This window comes from Equus asinus, chromosome 5 (assembly GCF_041296235.1).
Source record: "Equus asinus isolate D_3611 breed Donkey chromosome 5, EquAss-T2T_v2, whole genome shotgun sequence".
NCBI classification, from domain to species: domain Eukaryota; kingdom Metazoa; phylum Chordata; class Mammalia; order Perissodactyla; family Equidae; genus Equus; species Equus asinus.
The window spans coordinates 93,325,839-93,344,493 of NC_091794.1; the positions used below are offsets into that span (position 1 = coordinate 93,325,839).

At 54.3% G+C, this 18,655-nt stretch overlaps 1 protein-coding gene across 9 annotated transcripts; it reads left to right on the top strand.

Annotated features, from left to right (window-relative positions):
• Nucleotides 1-506: 506 nt before the first annotated feature.
• Nucleotides 507-18,655, top strand: FGR (FGR proto-oncogene, Src family tyrosine kinase). 9 transcript variants are annotated; one of them, XM_070510608.1, is made up of 13 exons: nt 507-667; nt 8,530-8,592; nt 9,574-9,806; nt 10,325-10,427; nt 11,180-11,278; nt 14,303-14,406; nt 14,626-14,775; nt 15,383-15,538; nt 15,635-15,814; nt 16,364-16,440; nt 16,687-16,840; nt 17,621-17,752; nt 17,862-18,655. In XM_070510608.1, exons 3-13 carry the CDS (start codon nt 9,587-9,589, stop codon nt 18,068-18,070), a joined length of 1,584 nt encoding a protein of 527 aa, XP_070366709.1. In that variant the 5' UTR covers nt 507-667; nt 8,530-8,592; nt 9,574-9,586; the 3' UTR covers nt 18,071-18,655. The 9 variants fall into 9 exon arrangements, with proteins under 9 accessions (XP_070366709.1, XP_070366713.1, XP_014709087.1 ...); XM_070510612.1 differs by having other exon boundaries at nt 542-667; nt 9,577-9,806; XM_014853601.3 differs by lacking the exon at nt 507-667 and adding an exon at nt 999-1,241.

Below are 18,655 nucleotides of genomic sequence, written 5' to 3' on the forward strand. Positions count from 1 at the left end.
CCTCCCATTTTTCTGGGAGAAAAGCATTCTTAGCTGCATCCCACCATTCTCTGCCATCCCACAATCACACTGGGCCACACCTGAGCACACACACAGGCATTTACACATATCCCTGATCATACACAGAAACACTCACGCCTGGGTAATGTGTCCCAGTTGTTGATTCCAAAATTGCTGTCACTGTGTTCCTTGCCTACAATCTCACACACACACACACACACATCTGTGCTTACACACTCTCCCTGTTTCCCCACCATATTCCAACACACATACTTCTCCACCAAACAGCCCTCCCACACACATCTCTTCCTCCCCAGACAAGAGGAATCTTCCTGGTCCTTGGTTTAAGGCTGAAGAAGTAACAGTGGTGGGAGGAGGGACTGAAAGCCAGGGTGAGGGGGGTCAGGGATCCCTGCTAGTTGGAAAGGCTGGAACCGTGACAGAGGAAGCTACTCAGTTTTTCTAAAACCTGGGTGTGGGTGGGAGGCTGACACCCCGCCCCCTCTAGTGTGGCCTGAGGGCTGATTCCTCTGAAAAGCAGTTTCCTAAGGGAAGGGTCTCCTGCTGCTCCCCATTGTCCAGCATCCCCATCCCCAGTGCCCAGCCCCTGAGGATGGCAAAGACATGGTGACCGGGTCTGCAGTGGCTCTCGCGACAACATTCTGAGGTAAACTGACTGAGAACTTGGGTAAGGCCTGTCCCCATCTGGTCCTCAGTTTTCCCAGCTGCAAAAGCGTGGGGGGGGGGGGGGAGGGGGCCCTTCAGCGATAGAGAAAAGCTCGTCTTAACCTCAAATGCAATGATTCTAAAAGAGCAGGTGCTTCTGAGGGTGAAGAACCTGCCCCTTTGTTGGGGGCCTTCAGGCAGGCCGTGCTGGCGGTTTAGATCTGGGGGGTGGAGCTGGGGTGCAGGGAGAGGGCTGGGAGAGCCGACCCCCGGTAACCCGGGGCAGGCGGGAAGTGGGGGCGGGCGGGCCTGGGATCTGAGGGCCCCTCCCCGCTGCGGGCAGCTGGCTTGGGGCTGGGGCGTGACTGCGAGTTCTCCCCGCCGCCGCCGCCACTGCCGCCGCGGCTGCAATAAGAGAAGTCCGAGGCGGCTTCCTCCTCCCTGCCCAGAGGGGGCGGCGGTCAGAGGCGGGCAGCACCCCAGTTCCCCGAACCCCCACGTCGGCACTCGTGGCTGCTGGGAGCCCGGGCTGGCTGGCGCCGGGGTCCTTCAGAGGCGGCCTCCCCTGGGACCAGGTAGGCGGCCGTCAGGTGGGGCTGGAGGAGCCGCGCGGTGCCCCGCCCCCGGCCCGCCCGCGGCCCCGGGGGAGCGCTGGGGCGAGGGCGGGGGGAGTCAGCCTGAGCTTGGTGGGGGGAGAGGGTAGCTGAGGGAGTCGAGGGCCAAAGGGGCCTCACTCCAAAAAGGACCTTAGGAGGAAAACTGAGGAGACCTGGATAGTGAGACTGATAAAATTTAGGGAGGGGGCTGAGGGAACATAGGAAAGCAGACTAAAGGGACCCCCAATAAAGGTCTGGTGGGGAAAACGAAGGGAAACCTGTAGACCAAGACTGATAGAATTTGGGAAGGGGGCTGAGTTGGGGGAGAAAGACTAAGGGGACTCCCAAAAGGGGTTGGAGAGGAAATTGAGGGGAGCTTGAAAGTGAGGATTTGGGGAGAAACTGAGGGTCTGGAAGAGGGGGACTAAGTTGGGAGACTGGGAGGACCAGGTGAAGGAGCTTGCCCGAAAGGGGTCAAGGAGAACCACTTCTGGAGGATGCAGCATGTGGGGCGCAATTCCGGCGGCCCAGGAAGTCCCCTATCCCGAATCGCCAGAGTCGGAGGTGAAGCCTGTAGCCGGGATGCGGCCCCCCAGACCATCCCGCCCCCACGCTGGTGGGCGGGTCCCGGGTGGCGAGGGGACTCCTCCAAGGCGCTAGAGGCGTGGGTCCCGGCTTCCTGGGGAAGTCCCCGCCCTCAGCAGGGCTGGCCTCTCTGGGTGCCCCCTCCCCGCCCGCGGTGGCGGTCTCGGTCCACGTTCCCCTCGGGATCCGGGAATTGCTGGCCGCCCCGACGGAAATCCTGCCTTTGACCGCGATTGCCGGGAGGGGCCGTCTCCATGGCAACAAGAGGGCGGAGAGGCAGAAACCCGCGCTTGGCTGCAGTTGGTCTTATTGCCCGCGCAGCCCCTTTTGGTCCCAACTCCGCCCCCATTTTGGGTCTTTAGTCGGGGGCAGGTTGCCCCGCAGAGGAGTAAGGCGATGATGCTCAGTGTTCAGGGATCCTGGGGTGGAGAATGTGCAGTCTCAGGGACTTAGCCAGACTGCACCCTTGATTGCTCTGTGGCTTTAGGCAAGTATGGGGCTTCTCTGGGCCTCATTTTCCTCATTTGAATTATGGGGAGATATTATCTCTGCCCCTACCCAGCCCCTCTCCCCACCCCATCCCCAATCAGGAGAATCAGGGAGAAAGCAGCTTTTACCTAGTGCCCTGGAGGGGTAAAGAGTCTTCACCGACTGGGGAGCCTCTCCTTCACCTTCTCAAAAGCATGGAGGGGCACCGCAAAGCCTGACAGGGCCTCCTGGGACCAGCACATAGTTGACGTCTAATAAATAAGTAAATGTTTGTGGATATATTTAGGGCTCATCCTGGGAAAGTCAGCAGGTTTTAGATCTGTCCCCTACCCCCATGGTGCCACACCCAGTGATCCCTGAGTCTTCTGGCCTCCTTCCATCTGTGGTGGTGGCGGGAGAGCAGGGCTCTGTTTCTACCTCACAGGTGGGAAGATGGGGGTTTGGGAGTCACTGACTGACAGGGCCGGCAGTAGAGACTTGGAGTCCAGGGCATCTTGTCCCTGATGTGGTGAAGGAAGTAGCCAGAGGTGATGCCTGAGCTCCCTCCTCATCGCCACCAAATCCCACGCAGCTCTCTGGAGAGGGGAGTGGGTGAGAGAGAAGGCATGGGGTTCGCGTCATGGGCTTCAGCGCTGCCTTCTGCCCCAGAGTGGGCATGGGGCTGTGAGTGAGGGGGTGAGAGTGTTCGTGAATATGGTTTGGGCTTTGAGTGAATGAGCACGAGCGTGTGAGCATATGTGTGGGTGTTCAGGTGTTCTCCACAGCCACCTGGGGCTCATGTGGCAAAGGAAGTGGCCAGACCTTGAGAGGCTGGGTAGGGGGACCCCAGAGCTGGGGAAGGAGTAGCCAAAGCCTTTTCTGCACAGAGCAGACCAGGCTGGCCTAAGGCGGGACCCGGCGAGTGTCTGGTCACACTGCGGAATCTAGACTCCTATTCTCTCAGCTCTCCCTGGACCACCCATGGCTCCCGTCGCCCAAGAATCTTGAATTCCTAAAGACCTCTGTTTTAGAGGCTGGTGGGTGAGTTTTCAGCAACAGATGAGAAACCACTTTTACATGCAAGAAGTAGAGAAAATTCAGCTGACACCCTCAGGACTGTGTGGAAGGTAAAGCTAATGTGGTAAAGATAGGCCCCCTTTCCCCCTTCCCTTCCCCACCTCTGGCCACCACACACCTGGCCCCACCAGAGAGTGGATTGGACTGGGGTATGTCTTCTTAGCCCCTGGGTGTTCAGGGGTGGGTGGTTGAAAGGCCTCAAGAAAGGACTATGCGCGATGGTCAGAGGTTCAATGAGAAGTAGGGGCTTCAGGGAAGGAGATGCGGGCTCAGCAAGGGCAGTGGAGGTCAGTGAGGAGGGCAGGGTCTCTGAGGGTGAGGGATGGAAGCTTCGGTCAGGAGAGTCAGGTCTTGGATGAGTGGAATCGGCCTGAGACTTGTGCCCTGCCCCTGGGCAGCCCAGAGCCCTGAAGAGAAGCCGGAACTCTTGCAGGATGGTGGTTTCCTGCCACTGCCCAAAGTCCCAGTTCCCTTTTGGTAAAATCCCCCAGGCGGCTGCGCCAGCTCAGCCCTCCCACCTCACCCTGGGAACTTCTCTTTCTTCTCAGCCCCCCTACTCCTCCTCCCTTGGCCTTGGAGGGGCCTTCCTCAAGGGAAAGGAGCAGAAGTGAAAGTTCACTGAGCACTTACTGTGTGCCTGGTGCTTTCAGGGGCTTGACCGCATTTGATGCTCAGAAGCAACCCCGTATGGTGGAGATTTATATTCCTATATTCTAGGCAAAGAAGCTAGCTCAGAGTGGTGAACTGACTTGCGTGACATCTTGAGCTAGTTGTAAGGCCAGGTAGAATTTGGGCCTGAATATCCAGATCCCACAGATACTTGGCAGGGGTTGCAGGGAGCAGGACGTCCAGTGTCTACATCAAAGTCCTGACCTGGCTTTGGGAAGTATGGACCTCAAGAAAGGATAGGTGGGCCTGGGCTCCTGTGTGTAGGAGTAGGGTGTGCAGGAGGCAGGTTCCCTGCCGAGTGGCCAGCTGCCATATGGCAGGAGAGGTATGTTCACTTGGCCGGGGACTAGGTAGGGAATATGACGTTCACCAGTCAGGGACAGCATGACCTCCTGCTCAGGCTGTGCGGAACACAGCCGCAGTGCCGGGAACAGAACTCTGGACCTGAATTAATAGTTCTGGCTTTGAATCCCCTGTCTGGCTGTTTAACCTCGAGCAAGCCACTTCCCCCCTATAGGCAAGAAGAGGACGGACTGATAAATGGTCCCTGGGGGCCAGTCTAGCTTTGCTACTTGTGGTTTTCAGCCTCACTTGGCCACTGCACACTGGGCAAGAGCCACATCTCTTCCAGTCTTCCCAAGAACTGCACAGAAGGTACAGATGCAAAAACTGAGGCTCAGAGGGTTTATGTCGTTCATCCAAAGTTCCAGAGCTAATAATATAATATAAAGAACAGAGCTGGGAGGGCCATGCAGAGGGAGAGGTCGAAAGCAGGAGCGCCACGGTCCAGTGTTGCACCTCAGCTCTGACACCCACAAGCTGATTTTGACCCAGACGAGGCTCTGGAATCGGATTCCTGTCAAGCAGGTGTTTAAGAGGCATATTCATAAACAGGCCCGAGTCCCTACGGTGACGAGGATGCTTGTGGCTACTCTTTGAGCTGCTGCCTTTCTGGTGTTAGCAGGCAGCCAAGTTCAGCACGGAGCAAAAAGAAACGTGGATTCAGGTTTGAGGGCTATGAAAATCAGTGTTTGCCTAAGAGACCCCGAGCAGGTCACTTCCCCTCTCCGGGCTGCAATGAGAACATAGAGCATGTAGCACAGGGCTTGGCACACTGTCATGCTTGTTTTGCTTCTACTAAGAAGACAAAATAGAACAGTGCTTATGGTGGTCTTTGGAGCCATATTTGTTGGGGCTGCATTTTAGCTTCCTCTTACTCATTATGTAATCTTGGGGAAGTTACTTAACATCTCTGTGACTCAGTTTCCTTATCTGGAAAATTGGCAATCATAAAACCTACCTCTTAGGGTCACCAAATGAGATCATGTATGGGAATTGCTTGGCTCAGTGCCAGGCACTGAGTAGCTGTTTAATAAATTAGCACTTTTAAACTAATAGTTATTGCCACCCAGTTTCCTAGGAAGTCAAATCACTCTCCGAAGAATTGGTGGCACTAGCTGGGATCAGAGCTAGGTGAGGAGGAAGAGTCCTGGCGGCTAGATTCAGGCAGATGCCTGAGCAGAGAGGACACAACCTGCTCCCTCTCTCTCCTTTGCTCTCTGTCTCTTTAGTTCTCAGATCTGTCCCTGGCTCTTTCTCTTCATCTCTGCTTTTCTCTTCTTCTGTCTCTGTCTCTCTTCTTCCCATTTCTGTCTCTGTTTGTCTCTCTTTCTTTTGTTTCTTGCTGGCAGTGATGTGCTGGAGCCAGCTAGGACTGGCCCTGGGGAGCTGAGTCTGCAAATCTCTTCCCAGCCCTGCGTTCAGAAAGTCACTTCGGTAACTTGAAGTCAGCCATGGTGGGACTATTTACACCATGGAAATCAGCAAATGCTCCAAATCAGGGCCTTTTTTTTTTTTCTTTTTTAAGAGTCAGTACACCAGCACACCACAGTGTTTCTCTTTGTCCCTATCTCTTCCTTTTCTCTCTCTGTTTTTATGTCTCTCTATTTCTCTCCATCTTTGTTGGTCTCTGCCTTTTCTTTTTCTGTCTCTCCCCATCTGGTTCACTCTTCTAACAAAACCACATGAACATGGTCACATTCAATGTGGCCCCCTCACTGCCTTGGGCTATGCAGATGCCAGACCCTCTGCCCCACATCCCCCACCCTATCAGCACACTGCTGCGCAGAGTGCCAGGCCCAGCCCAGGGGTCTGGTCCCCATCAAGGCCGGGAGTGCAAAGCCCTGAGAACTGTCTTCCGCTGCCTTCTGCCCACACTGTCAGCCCTGCCAGGGCCCTTCCTCAGGCCACAGAGCCCTCCAACTCCTTCTCAGAGGTTGACAGTTTCTGAACACCCACCCGGTTCCAGGCATGCAGAATTTGGGGCTCCCTTTAGGCTGATTTAAAAACAGTGTGGCAATATGTTCCTGGAAGCGGCAACATTGTATCTATGTGGAGACCCAAGAGGCTGTATAAGTTTGTGTCGCAGGGGAACTCTGTGTGGGTCTGTGACTTGGGGGAGGACTCTGTGTGTCTCTGTGTGTCCCTGTGGGCTTTCAGGAATGGCTGTAATTATCATGTCTGTGACAGATAATGGAGAGAAGTGTCTCTGATTCTGGAGCCCAATACCAGGATCTGTGTGACCTTGGACAAGTTTCTAAACCTCTCTGCCTCAGTTGCCTTGTCGACAATAATAATAATACTTACCTCATAGCATTGTTATGAGGATAAAATGAGGTAATATATGTAAAATGTTTAATCCGGTGGCTGGCACGTAGGAAGTGCTATAAATTCTGTGTATGCTATTCTTGTGGAGAGGCTGTGTGTGCGTGGGTGTGTGTGTGTGTGTGTCTGTGTGTAGATGGAGGAGGGCCGGAGGTGTGTGTATATGGGAGTGTGGGAATCCTTGAAGATGTATGTGTCTGTGAATCCGTACAGAGGAGCTCAGAGTCACTGTGAGGTGCTGTGTGGAGCTGAGGTAATGTGTGTGTCCAAGAATATGTCAGGAGGGCTGTGTGGATCTGAGTGTAGGCCTTGTGACCGTCTGAGATGTGCACATATGTCTTCCTGTGAGAAGACCTCCATTCTCACCCTGTAACCCTTGTTTTCATCTTACCCCATCTGTCCCCTCGGTGCCGGAAATCCCTTCCCTGTGTCCTGGATACCACTCCCCACGTACCTCTATTCTCTCCTTGGCCCTAACCAGCCCTGCAACATCCTGGAGCCTTTCAGACTCAGTGGTTTCACCCCAGGGGAGGCTCCTGAGGTGAAGATCTCTGCAATGGCTTGGTGAACAGGGGCTATTTTAGGGCTGTCACCACAGCCCGCCTCACAGTTCACCACACGGGTGTTGTCCCCCTCCCCCGTACACATGGGAGAAGAGCTGCAGTGAAGGGTGAGAAGGGCTGGTGGGGCTAGAGGGCACTGATGTGACAGAGCCATCGGCTAGGCAACTAGAGTTGGTGGGTCCAGGAAGGCTTCCTGGAAGAGGTGAGTGGTGCTGGCTAGAAGGCACAGGACCCAAAGAGAAGAGGAGGAGGATATCCATAAGGGGAACTGGACTCAGGGGTCAAAAAAGGCAACGTGGGGGCCCTTGTCCCAAAGGCCCTCAAGCCCCTCTGGGGGAGATCAGGGTCCACTGGATCAGCCCCACCTCTCCGTTCCCCTCACATCTTAGGAAACTGAGCCCTGTCCCCAGCAGTTCCTCTCTGGGTGTTGCAATGGCAGAGTTTCTGGCGGGGTGTGGGGAGCCCTTGCTCAATGACCTGCCTGCCCTGTTGCTCAGAGGAAACAGCTACCCGGAAAAGCTTGGCTCATTTAGAGGGCTCCCCAAGGGACCCTGGTGGCCTCGGCTTCTGACCTGGGCCTTTCCCTGATATGGGGATAGGAGCAAGCTCTGGAGGTAAGTGTTCACTTTGCTCTGCCACCAGATGTGGCCCTGGGGCTTCTGGGGTTTGCCCAGCGCAGGCTGGGAGCAGAGGCGGTGTCGGGAAGGAAGGGCTTGTTTTTAGGAGACAGTGACTAGGGGCCCATGAGTGAGCTGTGCATGGCTCGATAGAAATCCACTTGGAGAGATGGGTCTAACACAAAAATATGAGTGCCTGAGTGTACAAGTCTCTTGACCTGTACCTGAGAGGCAGCCTACGCACATATGTATGTGTGTGTACTACTATACATCAGAACTCGGACTCATATGAGAGTTCGTTTGTGTTGGTGTGTGGTGGTGTTGGCAAACACACTCATGCAAGTGTATGCTGTGAGTGTTGGTGCGTGACTGTGTGCTGGTGTGTGTTAATGTGTTGGTGTGTCAGGTGGATATGTGAATGAGAGAGTTAGTGTGGGTGGTGTGTCCTCTGTGAGGGTGGATGTGTAAGTGGGCCAGGGGTGGTGGGAAGGAAAATCAAGGCAGAAGTCATGCTGGGGCAGAGCCCAGGCCTTCTGGCTTCCTGAAGAGGGCAGGCGCTGGCAGCTGGCTTGCAGGAACATTGGCAGAGGCTTCATCTTCCATGTCCTTCTGTCTCGCCCCCAGGTCTCTGGCCCCTCCCAAGGACCATGCGGCAGCCCCGCTGACCCAGGAGTAGGGGCCTGAAGGGTGAGTTGGGGGAGTGGGGACTGAGGGCTTTCAGGGTCAGAAAACAGGGCGGGGGGGCCCTCCTGGGCCCCACAACTCCTCACAGCCCCCTCCTCCTGCAAGGGCTCTGTTGCTAGGTAACAGATGGGGGAGCCAGAATGAAGCAGCTTGAGAGGCCAGAGGCTGGACCCGCGACAGGAAATGGCCTTGATCCCCCTCTGCAGGGATTCTCCAGGTGCAGGCACACAGCTCTGACACATTCACACATCAATACATAGAAATTCACATACACAGAGGGAGACACACATGTATGCACAGAGACATCACGTATACTTACACAGACCTGCACGCACAGATACACACACACACACATACACTCCCACACAGGACTATGCACACAGTCATGACACACAGACACAGAGGCACCTGCTCACACAGACCTGCATGCAAGGAGATATAAACACAGAGGCACACACCTACACGCTCACACAGAAACATGTATATGCGTACACATTCACACAGACACGAATACACACAGAGCCATCACGTGCACAGAGACATGTACACACAATCATATACACACATCCACGCAGACACACACCCACAAGCAAACTCACAAATACTTAGAGACTCACAAAGGACACACACACACACACACACACAAGCACTCTGAATGAGTCACAGAAACACAACATAGTGAAGCAATAGGAGGCAGAAATATATAAATAAACACAAGCAACATCCCAAAGCAGGAAAGCTTTCTTCTAACCCGTTGAAGATACACGTAGTTTCTCCAAACACACTAAGGCAGCCTGGAGGTAGAGTCGGTGGTGACCCTGCCCCACCTTTATCCCTCACTAGGGAGGACCCCCAACTCCAGGCCTGAAAGGGGAAGCTGCATGCCTGTGTGAATGTGTGTGTGCGTGCACATGTGCCTGCATGTGTGCACAGGGTGGCATATCTGGCAGAGGCCCCTGAGTGAGGCATACCTCCATTCTGTAGCAGGGCACCTGGAATGGGCTGTGTGTTCTGCAAGAAGTTGGAGCCAGGGCCCAAGGAGGATGCTGGCCTGGAAGGGGACTTGAGGGGCTACGGGGCTGCGGATCGCTATGGCCCTGACCCTACTCAGGGCCGGCCTTCGTCCTCCTTTGCCCATATCCCCAACTACAACAACTTCTCCCCTCAGCCCGCCAGCTCTGCCTTCCTTGATGCGGGCACCATCAGGGGCATCCCAGGTGAGTCCAGTGGGCTGGAGGCAGGCACTGCCTGGACCCTGGGAGAACCTGAGGGAATGGGAGACATGGACTTGTCCCTAGGAGCCTCCAGTATGACGGGGGAGTCACAGCCCTGCTTTCAGCACTCAGTCTGAGGGAGTATGTACAGCCCCACCCTCGGAAGCCCCAGTCTGAGGGGGAGATGTGGCTCTGTCCCCAGTCTGAGAGAGGGACCCTGATGACAGATGCAAGTGGGAAGTCTTCTTAGTGTGGAAGGGGAGGAGTGGGTGACCTGGGGACATCCCAGGGTAAGAGGGATGGGCTTGAAGTTGTGTGTCCTGAATCCATGGGGAGCCAAGCTGTGAAGCCCGAATCAGAAATCCATTGGACTCCAAAGGCCTTTGGGAACCAGGGCACTGCAGTAGTGGGGAGACACAGCACCTGGCGGGGGAATGGGACTCTAGGGGTCTTGGAGGTCTCAGCTCCCTTGGTACCTCCTGTCCCATGCCCTGCTCTGCTGAGTAGCCCTGACTCTGCAGGCACTGGGGTGACCCTGTTCATCGCCCTGTATGACTATGAGGCCCGGACAGAGGATGACCTTACCTTCACCAAGGGCGAGAAGTTCCACATCCTGAATAACACGTAAGTGACCAGGCCACCCAGCTCAGGGCATAGCCCAGAGAGGAATCCTACCTGGTCCCTATCCTCCAGCCTAGTTGGGAACACAGATACATGACAATAACAACCCTGGGTGATTGCCACTATGTGTGTGTGTTGGGGGGGGACATGAGGAACTGTGGGCCCAGAAAGAACACCAAACATTGTCCCCAGGATAGTGGTGATCAGGGCAGGCTTCCTGGAGAAGGTGATTTCTAAGCTGCGACCAGAAAAAATGAATAGACATTGAAGGAAGAGGTGAGAAAAGAGGAAGAGAGAGTGAGAGAGAATGAGAATAAATGACAACTTCTGGAAACCACCAAGCCGTACAGTCTAGGTGGATCATAAAGTATGAGGTGCAGAACGGAGAGAGCAGAAGCTGGAGACACGGGTGGGAACTGATTCTGCAGGGCTTTTTAAGCCATGCTGAGGAGTCTGGATTTTATCCAGAAGGAAATATGCAGCCACTGGGGGGTTTCAGTGAGGAAATGACGTAGTGAGCTGTCCACCCAACCCCCAGCCCAGCTGAGGAGCCAGAGGAGGAAGCCAGGAGGCCCAGATATCCCCAGACATTTTCCTTCAGTGGAGAGAAGTCCTTCTGGGGCAGCTGCAGTGTCTGGAAGCAGAGCAAAAGCCCTTGGGTGTGTGTGTCCAAGATGAGGGGTTGGCGAGGCCAGTCTCTATCTGATCCCCTGTGAGGCTGGGTTGCACTGACATCCCCTGTTCTGTGCCTGCAGTGAGGGTGACTGGTGGGAGGCTCGGTCCCTCAGCTCTGGACAAACTGGCTACATTCCCAGCAACTATGTGGCCCCTGTGGACTCCATCCAGGCTGAAGAGTAAGTAGGGGTGAGAGGGAGGCCGGCCCTACGGACAGGACCCTGGAGTCCAGACTCAAGGCCATCTCTTGGGCAAGTCACAGCTCCGCTCTGAGCCTGTCTCCTTATCTATAATTTTCCAAGGTCATTGTGAAGATAAAAATGATGATAATAAATCGTAGATAATACTTATCTAGCACGTTGTATGTTCTGGGCACTATTCAAAGTGCTCTCTGTGTATTAAAGGAGTTAGAAACTATTATTATCCTGTTTTATGAATGAGGAAACTGAGGCACAGAGAGATTAAATATCCTGCCCAAGTTGACATGGCTAGTAAGTCGGCGGAGCTGGTATTTGAACCCAGATGGTCTGGCTGCATTTGCTAAGCATTATAGATATTGCCTCTGAGTGGTAATAACAGTGTCTGAGCTTTAAAAAATTGTGAAGTGCTAAATAAATCCACTGGGGCATTACTTAGATTTAATTCTATTAAGGAGGCAGGGAATTATCATTCATGGAGTACCAGTATATAGTTGAGATACCGTGACAGGTACTTTATCCATCTTGGTTCATTTAATTCTCACAAAAACACCACCAATATTTCTATTCTCCTCATTTTATAGATGGGGAAACTGAGGCTCATAAAAGCTTTTTTCTCTATCGCCGCACATACATACATGTATGGGAAAAGGCAAGATTGGAGAGATTGCAGAGTGGGAGTCCCCAGGATCTGGTGACTGATATGCCATTGGGCTGTGGGGAGTGGGAGAAATCAAGGGTGACCCAAAGTCTTCTTGAGGAACTGAGTGGGTGATGGTGCCATTTGCTAAAGTGGGGCACGCAGGAGCAGGTTGGGTCCTGCAGGGGACTTGTTGGGTTGTGGTTCATGGAGAGGAACCCCCAGGTGGAGATGTCAGCAGTTAGATTCGTTCGTGTTTTGTATAAGTGCCTAGCCCACGCCAAGCCATGCCGCTGAATTAGCCCAGAGGAAGGGGCACCTTTTCCTAATTGGCACTAAGTCTCCTTAGCTTGTTTGCTGTGGCTCATGCAGAGGGCACACCTGGGCAGGGATGGAAATTTGGGACTCTTCAGAGTAGAGATGATAATTAAAGCTGCATAGGAGGGTGAAGAAAGAGGAGGAGAGAGAGAAAGAGATTGGCCCTAGGACACAACTTTGGGGAAAGCTGCCCTTGAAGGAGAAGGAGCCGTTGAAAAACCAGCCCAGGCCCAGTCTGAACAGGCAGGAGGGCAGAGGAGAAGTTTCAGGAAACAGGAGAGGGAGTGTCAGAGGCTGCCACTGGATTTGGCAATGAGGGTGACCTTGGTGAAAGCTCTCTCCGTGTAAAGTGGGGGTGGAGGCCAGACAGCAGAGCCTGGGAGGGAGTAGGAGGTGAGGAAGTGGAGACCCAAGTGTGAAATGCTTTTTCAAGTGAAAGAAAGGTGAGAGATATAGCAGACTGTTGATGGCAGGATAGGGCTTAGAACAGTTTCCTTTGGGTAAGGAAGAAATGTGGGCATATATAGAGGCTGGTAGGACAGAGAGGCTGCAGATGGGGGCTGGTCAGTGGGGGAGGGGTATCCTGAGCAGAGGAGAGTGGGTGGGGTCCAGAGCTCAAGTGGGATGTGGCTTTCATCTGGGGAGGGTGGTAGGAGGCATAGAGGAGAGGAGGGGATGGTGATGCAGAAGGTGGCAGAAGGTTCGTGCTTGTGTCCACATCTTGGGGGCAGTGTCATGAAGTTCTGAGAGGTGCTCAGTGCAGTGTGGTGGTTAAGAGCAGTGTGGTGGTTAAGAAAGCAGGCCCTAAAGCAGACAACTTGGGTTCCTATTCTGTCAACACTGTTTAAGAGCCCTGTGGCCTTAGGCAAGTTGCTAAACCACTAGGTATCTCAATTTCCTCTAATGGCGTTATCTGTCTAATGGCATTAATAATAGTATGTACCTCACAGCATTGTTATAAGAATTAAATGACTACACATATGTATTAAAGCAGAGCCTGACACAAAATTAGTGCTGTTATTATTATGTTAATTATTAAGGAAGTAGCTAATGTCATGGGTGTAGGTGGGGGCAGGGCTTTGAAAAAACCTGGGGATGTGTCCTGTCTCCACACAGCTTCAACAGTTCCTCCTTCCCCAGCCTGCCTACCCTCCTGCACATTCCACTTGCCAACGCCTTCCCCAAACTGTGCCTAGTACTCAGGTGTGGATTGACAATCCCAGAGTTCACTGAGACCACCACCTCCCTTGCTTTGAAAACTATGCTCCTTTGAATTCAGCCCAAGATGGTCACAGGCCAATTTAGTGATCAAATGATATCAGAGTTTTCTATGGCACCTGTGTCCCTTCACTCCCCCATGTACTTTCACAGTTGATTTAAGGCTCCATCCAGCCCCTGGAAGAATATCCAAGAGAAAACAGGAAGGCTTGAGGCCTGAGATTGAAGTTGAGGTTTAGAACAACAACCAAATTTCAGAAAGTGGAGGAAAAGCAGCCGTCAGAGCCGGGCAGGAGCAGTTGGACAGAGGGGAAGAGAAGCAGGAATGGGTGTTGTTCTGGAGGAAAAGGTTTGAGGACGGTGTGGGGAAAGGGATCTGAGGGATTGCCACCGTGGTAGAAAAAGAAGTAGAGTGGGTGACAAAGGGTTCTAGGCGGAGCTCATCAGCCAGCCTGTAGACCGGTCACTTCCCCTCTCTGAGCCTCAAGTTCCTCCCCTGTAAAATGAGACCAAGGAGGGCCATAGTGAGATGGACTAATGCTGGTGGCACCCTGTTGAGGTCCCTGGTAACTGAACTCCTAGCCATTTTAATTCAAGAGAAACCCAGAGAATGGAGGAGAGACGCCGACCCTTTCTTGGGCACCTACCATGTGCCAGGCATTGTACACTCCCCTTCTCTGTGATCCTCACGACCAGGCTGTGAAGCAGGTGTATGAACCCCGTTTCCCGGGTGAGGCAATTGAATGTTGGCTAGTGGGGTGACTTTTCCCAGGACGCGGAGTGGGGGGTTGAACTGGGTGTACCTGACTCTTGCTGGCCCTTCCTAACAGGTGGTACTTTGGAAAGATCGGGAGGAAGGATGCGGAGAGGCAGCTGCTCTCCCCCGGCAATCCTCGGGGTGCCTTTCTCATTCGAGAGAGCGAGACCACCAAAGGTGGGGGCTGCACCAAGGCCTGGGAAGGGGCAACTGGGAAGCCTAGCCATTAGGATGGGACTAGGAGGTGTGGGGTGGGGCTTGGGTCAGGGCCAAGACTGGGACAGGGTTTAAGGAATGTGGCTGTCCAACTTCAGAGTTCCCAGCCTTTTGGGCCTCTCTGGGCTCCCAGACTGGGGGCAAGGAAGAAAGCAGGCCTGAAGGTGACCTTGCCCACAGGTGCCTACTCTCTGTCCATCCGAGATTGGGATGAGGCCAGAGGCGATCACGTGAAGCATTACAAGATCCGAAAGCTGGACACAGGTGGCTACTACATCACCACTCGGACCCAGTTCGACTCGGTGCAGGAGCTGGTACAGCACTACACTGGTGAGGGCGAGGCCTCAGGGCTGACACGTGCTTCAGATCCCTGAACCAACCTGCTGAGACTGAGGCCCAGAGAAGGGAAGGGCCTCCCAAAGCTGGAGCAGCCAAGACAGAACTAGAACTCAAGAGTCTGGGTTTCCAGCCCAGGATCCTGCTCTGTAGGGTTCCAGAGGAAACAGGCGTGAGGTTGTCCATGGCCAAATGGAGCCCCCCTAACGTCTGAGCTGGGTAGGAGGCCGAATAGGCCTGTCTTGGAAGATGGGCTGTGGGATTAAGGGGAAGGTGGGAAGTGATGCCCGGGTTTCTGCTTTGGTTGGTTAGGCCACGGATGAGGTCCATGGAAGGGTGAGGGCCTCATGTCCACACCTCTGTCTGGAATCCTCAACTCCATTTCCACCTGTCAGAATCCCACCTTATCCTTGGAGGCCCAGCTGGATCCCTTTGGGGAGGCCCCCAATTCTTGCAGGGATCATCTCTCCCTCTTGGTGCCACTTTTTCCCTGGCCTGTGACCTCACCTGTGGCCCAGTTCCTTATAACTGATCTTGGGGGCTGGGGTGAGATGTGTGGGGCATCCTGGCCTGACAGTGACCTCCAACTGCCCCCCCACAGAGGTAAACGATGGACTGTGCCACCTGCTGACGGCGGCCTGCACCACCATGAGGCCGCAGACCCTGGGCCTGGCCAAGGACGCCTGGGAGATCAGCCGTAGCTCCATCGCGCTCGAGCGCCGGCTGGGCACTGGCTGCTTCGGCGACGTGTGGCTGGGTACGGAGATCCTGGGGGCAGGGGCCGGGGCTGGGGCTGGGGCGAAGGCTTGGGCGGGCGGGGAGTGGGTCCTGACGAGCCGCGACCACCCTGCAGGCACGTGGAATGGCAGCACGAAGGTGGCAGTGAAGACGCTGAAGCCAGGTACCATGTCCCCAAAGGCCTTCCTGGCGGAGGCGCAGGTCATGAAGCTGCTGCGGCATGACAAGCTGGTGCAGCTGTACGCGGTGGTGTCGGAGGAGCCCATCTACATCGTGACGGAGTTCATGTGCCACGGTGAGGGGCGGGGTCAGGAGGCGGAGTCTGGGGAGGCGGGATTTGGGGCGACGTTAAGGTGGGTGATTCTAGGGGAGGGACCTCGGTGGTGATCTCTGGTGGGGCGTGGGACCATGGGTAGAGACTGAGTGAGGGGAGGAATGAATGAAGCCATGTGGGTGCTGGGAGTGTGGCCAGGCCCGAGTTAGACAAGGAGGGATCTGGGCCTGGGGGCGGAGCCTGGGGGGTCGGGGGGGTGTGGTCAGCTGGTGGGTGGGGCTTGGGCGAGCGAAGGCGGGATCTGTGATGAGGAAGGGTCTGGGGCGGAGTCTGAGTGGTGCGTGTCTAGAGGGATCGAGGAAGAGAAGAAGCGAAACATGGGCAGTCAGGGTGTCTGTGGGAGCCTGGCCTGGGCGAGATCTGTGAGGGGCTGAGGTATCTGGCAGGGTCCTGAGTAGGGGCCGATCTAGGTAGGAGGGCTGGGAGCAGGGGGCGGGGCCAAGCGAGAGAAGGCTGGCCTGGAGCTGCGGGTAGGGTCTTAGGGCTGATTTTCTGAGTTCCTCTCCCCAGGTAGCTTGCTGGAATTCCTTAAGGACCGGAAGGGTCAGGATTTGAAGCTGCCCCAGCTGGTGGACATGGCAGCCCAGGTAAACTAGGACAGCAGCCTTTATCTCTCAGATCCCCCCTCTTACTAACCTTCCACAAATCCCTGTGCCCTTAAACACCTAGCCTATCCCCGGAAGTGCAGCCCGACTCACTGGATCATCTGTGCGACCTGAGGCAGGGTACTGCCTGTCTCTGAACCTCAGTCTTCTCATCTGGAAAGTGGGTTTTTCAAATGATTTCTCACACAATCCATGGTGTTCCCATCTCTCCATACCTTGTCCCCCCAGGTAGCTGCGGGCATGGCCTACATGGAGCGCATGAACTATATCCATCGTGACCTGAGGGCAGCCAACATCCTTGTAGGGGAGCGGCTGGTGTGCAAGATTGCTGACTTTGGGCTGGCCCGCCTCATCGAGGATGATGAGTACAACCCCCGGCAAGGTGCCCTGCCTCACCTCAACTCCCAGGAGCCCCCAGTGCACCAAGGGACTGCCATGAGGCCCCACATGGAACCCTTCCCCCTATCCCCAGACCATGTGGGATCTGTGGGATCTATGATCCCATATCATCCTGATGTAGTGGAAGAGGCAACTCTGGGTTCAAATCCCACCTCCTCCACTTACCAGCCATGTGGCCTTGGGCAAGTCAGCTAACCTCTCTAAGCTGTCTTTTCCCATCTGTAAAATGAAAATATTCAGACAACAATATGTCAACAGATATTTATCAAGCATGCACTATGTGCCAGGCACTGCTATAATTCTCAAGTGAAAGACAGTAGACTGTAATAGCCTGAACTCTGTAGCCAGCATGCCTGGGTAGGAATCCTAGCCACTTAGAAGCTGTGTGATCTGGGCAAGTTACTTAACTACTCAGGGCCTCCTTTTCCTCATCTGTACAATGGGGATAGTAATAATATCCACTTCACACAGCTTTTGTGAGAGTTAAATGAGTTAATTATGTAAATCACTTAAAACGGTGCCTGGCACGTGGTAAAGGCTATACACGTGTTAGCCGTTATTATTATGAGAATTATTACAACGTTTGTAAAGTGCCTAGCACTATACTAGATGCACAGTAAGTCCTGGCTAGATTCCAGGTCCTTTCTGTTATGCCCAGAGACCTCTGTCCTCAGGGTCCCCAATCCTAAAGACACCATTCTTTTAATACAGCTGTTTCTAGGGACTCCCTCATTAACTTTCCCTTCTCCCCCAATCTCTCCAGGGGCCAAGTTCCCCATCAAGTGGACAGCCCCGGAGGCTGCCCTCTTTGGCAGATTCACCATCAAGTCAGATGTGTGGTCCTTTGGGATCCTGCTCACTGAACTCATCAGCAAGGGCCGGGTCCCCTACCCAGGTTGGCTGGGGGATGAGGAGGTGGAGGGGTGGCTATGGGAAAGGGCTTCCTCCTGGTTGTCTCTTTGGGAGGGGCTCTGCCCCCTGACTGATGGAGCCCCACCCTCCAGGCATGAATAACCGAGAAGTGTTGGAACAGGTGGAGCACGGATACCACATGCCGTGCCCCCCCGGTTGCCCAGCGTCCCTATACGAGGCCATGGAGCAAACCTGGCGTCTGGACCCGGAAGAGAGGCCTACGTTCGAGTACCTGCAGTCCTTCCTGGAGGACTACTTCACCTCCACAGAACCCCAGTACCAGCCTGGGGATCAGACATAGCCTCTCTGGAGGTGCCCGCCAGCCCCTTCCAATCTACAGGGCCCTGGTCCCAAGGCCCCTGGCTTAGAAGCCTGGAGAGTCCTAGCATGTCAGCGCAAGCAAATTGTTCTGACACCATCTAGGGCAACTCACTCGTTTTAAAGATGGGGCAAATCGAGGCTCAGAGATCATCCTTCACCTACTCTGGCCTCAAGCACTATTTCCCCCCTTCCCACTTAGGCTCTTGCGTGCCTTTAGCCTTCCTGTCCCCCTCTCCAAAAAAAGATATGTTCAGACCATGTCTAGTTATTTATAAAACTGTATATCCTTTTCTTCACTTGTCTCCTATCCCTGCTTTCCTACCCTGTCATCCCACCCTGAGCCAGGCCCCCAGAATTCACCTCCTACTCAGTTCTCTTGTGTCTGTAAGTTACAGAGACAGGGAAAGTCTCTGCTGGATACCTTTCCTGTTGGGTGGACGCTGTAGTCTAGGGCTGGGGTCCAAGTCCAGAGCTAGGGAGAGGGTTCCTGATGGCTCCCAACCTCTCAAATCATGTGTGTGTTTATTGATTTCATGAATAAGAAAATGAAAATATGAATCCTTGA

What these genes read in the sequence shown, in the direction of transcription:
- FGR (XM_070510608.1), top strand. Translation starts at nt 9,587, where the DNA reads ATGGGCTGTGTGTTCTGCAAGAAGTTGGAGCCAGGGCCCAAGGAGGAT. An exon ending in CACCATCAGGGGCATCCCAG is followed by an intron (nt 9,807 to 10,324) that starts GTGAGTCCAGTG and finishes CTGACTCTGCAG; the next exon opens with GCACTGGGGTGACCCTGTTC. An exon ending in AGAGAGCGAGACCACCAAAG is followed by an intron (nt 14,407 to 14,625) that starts GTGGGGGCTGCA and finishes CCTTGCCCACAG; the next exon opens with GTGCCTACTCTCTGTCCATC.